Source organism: Humulus lupulus, chromosome 6 (assembly GCF_963169125.1).
Source record: "Humulus lupulus chromosome 6, drHumLupu1.1, whole genome shotgun sequence".
NCBI lineage: Eukaryota > Viridiplantae > Streptophyta > Magnoliopsida > Rosales > Cannabaceae > Humulus > Humulus lupulus.
Window position 1 is genome coordinate 158,325,529 of NC_084798.1, and position 10,354 is coordinate 158,335,882.

The 10,354-nt window shown below is 29.9% G+C and overlaps 1 protein-coding gene across 1 annotated transcript; it reads right to left on the reverse strand.

The window, feature by feature from the left end:
• Positions 1–875: 875 nt before the first annotated feature.
• LOC133782643 (uncharacterized) lies at positions 876–3,743 on the reverse strand. The gene has a single exon (XM_062221978.1). It carries the CDS (start codon positions 3,591–3,593, stop codon positions 3,387–3,389), a length of 207 nt encoding a protein of 68 aa, XP_062077962.1. The 5' UTR covers positions 3,594–3,743; the 3' UTR covers positions 876–3,386.
• Between the last annotated feature and the right edge of the window lie 6,611 nt (positions 3,744–10,354).

The window sequence follows — 10,354 nt, forward strand, 5'->3', positions numbered from 1 at the left end:
TTATGTATATACAAACTACTTGTATGATATGTGAATGTATATAATAATATGTTATCTTTTAATTAGATAATAATTTATCAAATTAGGTGTTTTAAATTATTATATAAAATTTGGGTATATAAATAAAATTGAAAATTAGGTAATTAATAAAATTAGGTAATATAAATGGAATTGAAAATATAATAATAATTGGGTGTATAATAATAATTAATAAAATTTGGTAATATAAACGGAATAGAAAATATATTTAAAGAAGCACTTCCAAAACAAAACACATTTCTCCGTGGTTTAGTTAACAAAACCACAAAATTAAACCGCGGAGAAAGAATTCTTTCTCTTCGGTTTTGTTAACAAAACCGCAGAGAAAAAGAACATGTTTCTCTGCAGTTTTGTTATTACTTTTCTCTGCGGCCTCAAACACTGCGGTTCTTGGTACTCCCCAAAACCGATGTGTATTAAGAAAAAAACCGTAGAGAAAATCTATTTTGTAATGGCGTACATATATAAATATATATGGTTTTAATTATGGTGCTTGATACGTGTCTTCGGAATAAGAGTAGTAATATGTGTCACTAAATTGTATAACCTTTACATAGTCATTGAATAAAAACACCAAATTGTATAACCTTTATTTAGTCATTGAATAAAAACAAAATACTAGTCATGCATTTATCAAACAGACCCAATTATTTATTCTTATGGAGGTGCAGCCATGCAGGGCCTTTCGAATGACATTGGATATTATATTGCTATTATTTACTTATTTTGTCATCAACAACATAGGCAGGTCCAAGAGTTGTTCTGCTATACCAGTAGTACTTCAACTTGCGTGAGTACATGCTTATATTTTTCTTTAAAAACTAAAAAGAAAGTGCTTGAGAAAAGTTCATTCTATATATCTAGAGAGATAATAACCACTAAAGACATGCATACCATTCAAAACAAAAATACAATGAGATATAATTATTATATATAGGCTGACATTGGGTTAATAATATCACCAAGAAAAAGTTGTAGGTTTTGCTCGAGTCCCAAGAAAAAGAAATAATTTTAAAGGAAATAAACCATTTATTAATTTGAAATAATTTTAATGCAAGGAAAATAAAAAATGGTAGCTTTGTTATAAAGGGAATAAAACATATGGATGGTTGATTTTTGGTTTTTTTTTTTATGTTTAATTAAATTTTATGTGTTTTTATGTGTGATTTTTTTAGTTGATTTGTACATTTAGTGTATTTTTTTTTTATAAATATAGCTTTTTTTATTTTGTATGGTTGTTGTGCAAGTTGATTTATATATATATATATATAGTTTTTCTATTATTTTGGTTGATGTCTAGTTGATTTCAAATTGAGTAAATTTTTGATAATTTTTTCCAGGTCAGTTTAGTTATGTGGTTTAGATTTATGTGTAGATGTTTTCATGTTGTTTTTTTAGTTGTTAAAGTTTATATATAGTTGTTTTGTTATTGTGCTGATGTCTAATTATTGTTTAGTTGTTTTCAGATATATTTTGATTTTTTTTTAAAAAAAAACATGTTAGTATGCTATGAGTTGACTTCTAGTTGTTGTCCAATTGCTGTTTTTTAATTTGTTAGTATGTAGTGAGTTAATGTTTAGTTGTTTTCCAGTTATTTTTTTTTAGTTTATTTTGGATATATGTTTAATTGTTTTGAGATATATTTTTAGTTTATTTTTAACACATTTAAAATTGCAGGGAAACATTGTTTTGATGTTGTTTTTTTTTTGTTGTCTTTTAGTTTATTTTGAATTAATGCAATGAATTGATATCTAATTGCATTTTCAACAATGTATTGTTGTGAGGTTGTTGTCTAGTTGCATTTATGTTGCTTTTTTTATATTGTATTGGTGTGTTGGTGTTTTAAAATGTAGGAATGAAATTTTTAATAATGTTTTTGTGTTATTTTTTGGTTTTTTTGTATCTATAATGAGTTGTACTGTGTTATTATGAGGTTGTTGTCATGTTGTTTTTTTTTTTTAACGTTATGTTTTGTGGGTTGATGTTTAGTGTAAATCGTATTTTTGTAATTTTTAAACATTAAAATCATATTTTTAAAAATTTGAATTAGTAAAAATATAAAAAAAAAATCAAAAATAGTGAAAATGTAAAAATATCATAAAAGATGGGTATTTATTAAAAAACTCCTATATATATTTATTAATAAATAAAAAAACTAAATATATATATATATAACAGGAACAAAAACATATACCTCCATGGGTGGTGGTGGTCCAACGGTCTGCAACTACGATCTCCTCCTCCGAGTCGTCACCGTAGTCCGAAGACGATGGTGGTCTGACGGTGGTGGTGTGGTTTAGAGAAAGGGAGAAAGAGAAAGGAATTCGGATAAAATTAGAGATTTGATTTTGGGGTTAGATTTCATAAATGAGAGATTTATTCGGGGAGAGATTTGATTTTGGGGTATTAGGTTTGAAAGAGTCAAATTAGATTTGGGGTTCTCTTTTGAGTTTTTTTTTTTTTTTGATGAAAGGGTCTAATGGCAGAAGGGACAAGGGCCTTGAGTATATAAGAATATTAGGAGCCACAGACATAATATAATTAAAATGACATTATTGATAACTTGTAACTAAATATTATTATTTTATTCAAAAATAATTTTTATTGTGGCTATATTTACTCACAAAATTTTTATGTTTGGACAAAAAATAACTTTTTTTTTGTAAGTGAACATGAAAAGTCTATTTTCTATTTTATATAGTTGTTTTTATCCGTGAAGGTATGGTTTCATACAATAGAGTAAAAGTTTATAGTGCTTTTGTTCGGCCATCTTAATTTGCCGGATGAACATATATTTTAAAATATATAAATAAACTATATATATTTTGAAAAATGAATGTCAACTATATAATATAAGCATTTCAAATAAATTAAAAAAAATTAAGATAATAATAAATAAACAATTAGAATTACTAATTTAGACTCGGCGTATATAATGTATATATACAATGGCATTTTTCTTTTTTATAAAATATCATAAGAAATGGCCTCCTAGTGCGTTGTATATCCTTATCCAAGTTTAATCCAAATAAGAACGGGAACAATTCGATAATGTCTTAGAAAATGGCTCACCAGTGTTTTTAAATAGGGGGATAAAAATCATCATACCTGTATTTTTCCCTCCTGCTAAACAACTTAATTATTAAAAGAACAAATATTTACATAACATTTACGTAAACCTCAAAACAATTAAATTTATTTTTAACATATATATATAAGTATGTATATATATATATATATAAACTGTTTGGGTTCCTAATTTGTAGACAAAAAAATTATTTTCCTTAGTTAGCTCTATTACATATCAAAAAGAAAGAAAATAGAAAAGAAGCAAGAAAGAAAAAAACTTATCTATAGGATTTAAGAATGGCTCCACAAAAAGTACATATTATAGCTCTCCAAGATCTCCAATAAAAGGGGACATAACAGAACCTTGTCTCAGTCTTCATATCGGCGACGCTGGCCCCGGCGCCGCACCGGGAGCACGTTCCGGCGGCTGGCTTGCTTCTCTTTATCTTCCTCGTCTGATCTACCAGAAAGCAAAAGCAAACCATTTGTTGTGTTACAACACTACTCCAGCTCTATCAAAATTGAAGACTTCTTTTCGGACTTTATATTAATCCATTTATGTGAAGAAATTAATGCTTAACTTAGTGTAGAAGACTAACTCAAAATTTGGTTTGTAACTATTTTTCTCTATGCCTTTATATATAAATATATAGGTCAGAGCATTTAAAGATCCAGTAGTTAAGGGGTGGATGTGGTGTTATATTGGTGACGCGTGTCTAGGATTTCTAGAAGTATATTAGTTGTCATGTAATCGCTTTATATAAAATAAATAAATGAATGAATAATATTGTTCATGTAATTGTAGGGGCCTACCAACTTGGCAATTCATGGTATCGTAATGTTGTATGTATGGATAAGTTATGATATTCAAATTGTTTTTCTGTTTGGGAAAGACAGTTGAGTTGTGTAATTGTGATAATAATTGAAAAGTTTTTTTTTTTTTTGGGGGGGGGTTTAAAGTTAGACAGCAGCTACATATATAGCTTTATGGCTATAAATTTTTAGTGGATTTATAAATAATTACCTTCTTTTTTTAAATTATATATTTTGAATTTTTTATTTTTTGCACTTGAATTTTTTGTTGATTTATGATGTCACAATGTTTATTAATAATATAGTGACCTATACTCGAATAGGGAGAACTTCTAAGAAAAAATGAACGTAGATTATTAAGATGGGGGTATTTGCGGCATAAATATTAAATGTTTCATATTTGTTATATTTAAATACTTTTTTTTTTACAGCAAAAATATTCAATGTTCAATATATGTTAAAGATAAATACTTAATTTTTTTTGTGGCAAAAATACCTAAAATTGTTAAAATATTGCTTATTTATGTTAATCATCTGTTAGAGTTGTTAAACATGTTGACTAAGTAGACATTTCTCACCCTATAATCGGTCTATTTCATAATATTTAAAAAAAATTAAATTAGGAAAATGAATTAAAAAGATATTTTAAATTAATTCAAATTTAAAAAATACATATTTTAAGGACAAAAATACTCAAATTACAGAGTGATACATATCTGGTGAGTCAACACTTAATAGCTCCAACAGAGGAGGTACTGACAAAACTAATGTTGTAGTAAGTTTGGGTATTTTTTCCGCAACGAAAAAAGATTTGATATTTATCTTTAACATATTTGAACATTTGGTATTTTTGCCGTAAAAATAAAAGGTTCGGTATTTGACTATAACAAGTGTAAAATATTGGGTATTTATGCCGCAAATACCCCTATTAATAAAGAAACCAAGTCATATACAGTTTCAAGGACTCCAAAGAGGTAAGGAAAAGATGGGGTATGTTTTTGTTAGTTTATAATATTAATACAAATTTGACTCCACTGTATTAGTTTTATATCAATCACTACAAGAAAAAGACTCTATAGTGACGACATCTATTGCGACGACTCTAAAGTCGTCATTGTATATAGTCGAAATTTGACTCACTACATGTCGTCGTTGTAGGGTTGTCAACAACACACAACCGGGCCTCCAAATTCCTAGTACCCTACAGCGACATGTCGTCGCTGTAGGGTATTTGTAATTTGGAGGGAGCAAACAGCGGGATTTGACTATACGGCGATGACTAGTCGTCGTCGTAAAGTCCTCGTAGAAGAAAAAAAAGAAATATCTTGTCTATAGTGACAACATGTCGTCGCTATAGGGTACGGAGGGAACTTGACCACCAAAAGTTGGTTGTCAATTTTCCCTACCTATAGCGATGACATGTTGTCGCTATAGAGACTCATTTAATCCAGTAGCAGTTAAAATTTTAGTTTATAGCGACGACGTGTTGTCGCTGTAGACTAGATGGTAGTAAACGAAACGATTCGTGTACTATTCCCTTATCTATAGCGACGACATGTCGTGGCTATAAGGTTTCACGTTTGAGTGAAACGGTGCATTCAACCTCGGTGATGACATTTTTATTACCTATAGTCGTCGCTATAGGTCTCAGTGATATAACTCCCAGCTGGCAGAGTCCTTCCTCCTCATTTTTGGTCAGTTTTTCCTCAAAACAGAGGCGGTTCTCTCCGTTTTCTCCGCAACCCAGCACCGCCCAAGGATTTTCGACGCTATTTTGGCCCTCCATTGTTAAGGTTAGTTGTTGTATACCCTAATAATCTAGTTTTTTCTTTTAAATTTATTATTTTGTATGATTATTTGTGTGTATTTTGTATGTTATTGTAATAGGTTTGTTAAAATTTTTATTGATTTTTTTTTTGTTTTCAGATTGTATTGGAGCATCCCGAGCATTTTCCCAATTCATTGATATAATCGCGAGCCTTTGGGTGTTGTTTGTAATTTTTTTTGTGATTGATTAGTATATTAATTGATAAATGTTTGTTAAATTTTTTGTTGTTTTTTTTGTTTTTCAGATTGCATTGGAGTCTTCGAATATCATCTTTAGCTTTTGGGTATTGTTTGCAATTTTTAATTTTTTTCTTTTGTTTTGTGATCAATAGTGTCTTGATAAATAATGATAGCTAATTTGTATACATAAATAGTTTTTAAATTAAATTTGATTGTTTTTTATTTTTATAGTTAATTTGATATTAAGTTATGAAAAATTGTTAGGTTAGATTATTTTGTTTTAATTGTATATATGTTAGGTTAAATAAAATTTGTGTTTTGAATTATATGTATGTTAGGTTAGATAAATAATATTTTGATTTTGGAATATGTTTATAATATGTTTTTATTGTTTATTTGTGAATTTTAATGATTGTATTAAATTTTATGTATATTTTATGACTGGTTTATATGTTTTTATGCAAATTTTAAATTTTGAGATAGGCTAGATTACGGTTGTTACGCTGCCAAAATTTCTGTAGATTTAGAAAAACTAAGTATTACAAAGTAGTATTAAAATTATTGTGGTTAAAATTGTTTAATTAATAAATTTTAAAGCAATTAATAAAAATTAATTAAAAAAAATTATAAAGTGTAAATGAAAATAATAATTTTACAAGTATAAACATTTATTAATTTTTTTTATAAAATAAGTAGAAATTACAATAATAATGTTAATGGTAAATTAATAAATATATAACTAAATATTTGTTTATTTAATTAATTTTATAATATATTCATAAAAGTTGATAATATATACAGATAAAATAGGTAATTAAGTTAACTATACTCTTAAAATTAAGTTAAAATTAAAATAATAATTTTAAAATAATAAAACTTTATTATTATTTAAAAAAATTAAAAAGTGAAAATTATAATAAGAATTTAATAATTATTAAAAAAAAAGACTCATAATTATAATTCAATATTTATTTATATAATGAAATTTTATAATACATTCATAACTAACAATAATATATATATATACATTCATATATTATGATAATATATATTCATAAAATTTAATAATTTATTCATAAGATTTCATAATTTACTTTAAAAAAATTAGATTTTTGGTGATAAAAAGTTATTAGCAAATAAATGTAGTTTTTTTTTATTATCACATTATGATAATTTATTTTCCACTTGAATTAGTTATGACGATTGACAAGAGTTGGATAACTATAATAGATGATGTAACTCTAATGAGTTTTGGAATGGTCTTCAAGCATTTATACAAATGACCAAGAATCATGTATGTGGTGATAGCCGACGGGTTGACAAAGACACAAAGGAGAAAAAAGTCGTCCACAAAGTGTTGCGGTACTTCCCTTTGACTCTTAGGCTGAAACATCTTTATGGTTCAAGGCATACAACAAATGATATGACTTGGCATAGTATGAGATGATCGAAAGAAGATGGTGTGATGCACCATTTTGTTGATGGGGGTGCTTGGAAACAATTTGATTCCAGTTATCCAGATTTTACCAAAGAACCCAGAAATGTTCGATTGGGTTTCGCTGCTAATGGTTTTAATCCATTTGGTAACATTAGTCTATCTTACAATATGTGGTCGGTAATATTCTGCACGTATAATATGCCTCATTGGTTGTGCATGAAAAAGTCATCATTCATGTTAAACTTATTGATTCCTGGTCTGGAATCACCTAGGAAGGACATGGATGTCTTTTTGATGCCTGTAGTAGACGAATTGAGGGAGTTGTGGGATGAAAGAGTTCAAACCAGAGACGCTGCAACAAACAGTGTATTCAGAATGTGTGCGTCACTATTATGGACCATCAATGATTTTTCGGCCCTTAGTAGTTTGTTTGGTTTGAGTGGCCAAGGATATATGCATATTCTTATTGTATGTTTAATGTGTATGTTTTAATTTCAAGACTTTTCAATCAATATATGACTTTTCTCAACAATGTTTGTTTTTCAATAGTTTCAAATGCATTACCGAAATTTTAATGACAAATGTTCTACATTTTATTACTATTATTTTATAACTGATTTTAAGTTAATAATTATATAAACTATAAATATATGCCTGCTGTTGTTGCTTCTTCTCATGGCGATGATGGAGCGGGTGATCCTCCTCCATATCCTATGCGAGTGCCCACTTCCTATGAGACAGGTAATATATTATAATTAATCTATGTTTTATCAGTAAATGATAAATTGTTATTATTTTATTCAATTTAATTTTATTGTTTAATTTAATTATGTCGCGGCTGTTTCTAAAAAAAGAGGTCGGTCTTGATCAAAAAATTTGCAACAGCTCGTCAATGACAATAAAGGTTCATTGGCTCTACAATTTGATCTAAATGAGGGAACCTACAAAAAAGTTTATGATTTTGGGACATTGTTCATGAGACTTATTGGTAACCTTATTGGTCACCATGTCCCGTTATATTATGACTCGTGACAGAGTGTTCCGGATGAGCACATGATAGGATTGATGCAAAAGATTGAGGTAAATTTATCAACTTATTATCATGTAATGTTTTTTTTTAATTTCAAAATTCTAACCAGTTTAATTTTTTTTATGGAATTTTTCATTCTTCCCCTGATCTTTCCCTAAGTGGCAACTGATAGAGACTAGGATTGAGCGAGAGTTTCAGGATCGCTACAAGGATAGAAAAGGTCACAAGAAAAAAACATTTCAATGAACATGTAGGGTATGATTATATCGAGATGGCTAGAAAGAATCCACCGGAGAACATGGACAACGAGAGTTGGCAAAAGTTGGTTGTCATTCTCACCACTCCACAGTTCATGGCATGCTCAAAGGCAAATGCTGCCAACAGAGCAAAACATAAGTATCCAACTCTCCATGGATCAACCTCTTATGCTTCTACTCAATTTAAGAAGGCAAATAAAAATATATAGATAATTTGAAATATTTTCAGTTATCTTAAGAATAATTTCAATATTTAATTGATATTTTTTTTACATTTTGTTTTCTAAAGATGAATCTTCAGACTAAGGAACTGCCCAACATTATTGATACGTTCCATGACATGCACAATCATTCAACATGTGGATGGGTAAACACAAATGCTAATGATGCATATGTAAGTAACTTTCTAAGTTTTGTATATATGTTTATTATTTAATTATATTATGTATTAATTGTCTTGTTTCTAAACTGAAGGATGCCTTGCAGCAAGAAGTCCAAACACAATCCCAATATCAATCAGAATCTTTAGCCGAAAATGCCTCTGTTGATGAGACACAAGTCGTCTCAAAGGTACTTGGTCAACGTCATGTGTAACGCCCTGGCTACCCCAGAACAGTTACGGTGAACCAGAAATTTGACCCGCTACCCGAGTCCATTGGTTAAAAACGTGATCTAGGTGTCATTAACAGGTTAAGGTGTAAAACCAGTAAAAAGGAAAGGGCACTTTTCATTAAGTAAATAAACTGCTCATGAGCCTTTTAAAATGTTTACAAGTAGTTCAGGTTACAAAAGAGTTGCTACAGTTCCAAATATACAATCCCCGCCGGCCTAAGCGGCAAAAATAGGGTAAACCCCTAGTCCCTCTGAGAACTCCTTGACCGTGGCGGTCAAGCGACCCTATATGTACATCACATCGCCCAAGCTCTCCACTCAGGGTTGGCCAAGCTTTTCCTTCCCTTTACCTGCACCACGTAGCACCCGTGAGCCAAGGCCCAGCAAGAAAACACAATAAAGCACGATATAATATCAACAACGATCATAATAACCATTCAGGACTATCAGTCCAACAAATAGGTGACAATAGCCAAAAGTCACAATAATGAGCACCGCTCCCTCTAGCCATGTGACGATAGGGTCACCAGGGCTTAATCGATAAGTGTTTCATTCATAAGTTTGTTTAGGATAGGTGCAAGGTGATTGGTCACCATCATAACCTTCCTCACGATTCTAGAGTCGAAACTGTGGACAACGTCCCTCAGCCTTGTGACAAATAGTCACCGGGGTCATATACCTTGGCTATAATCATCTGGTCGTAGACCAGGCAAGCGCTTATATGTTCATCGACCTTAGGGTCGGTCCCGCAATAATGCCATAGAGCCATTCAATGCGTGATCGTCGACTTTAGAGTCGGTCCCTGACTAGTCAGTGTCTTTAACAGATAATCAGCGTTCAATAGCATTTAATATGCAATCCATGTCTACACATATCAACCAGCATGCCTCAAATATCAAACCATGCATGCCATATATCTATACAGGGTGCAGCTATATTCATACACTGTTTTCTTACTTCTGGTTCGAGTGAGAATAATTATATGAACGACCCCTGAGAACGATCAACCTTTAAATTCTTCGACGGTCACCTGGTCATAACCAAAATATAGGATTCATCAATAAAAATGATAACTGAGGGTTCCCAAAC

What these genes read in the sequence shown, in the direction of transcription:
- LOC133782643 (XM_062221978.1), bottom strand. Translation starts at nt 3,593, where the DNA reads ATGGTTTGCTTTTGCTTTCTGGTAGATCAGACGAGGAAGATAAAGAGA.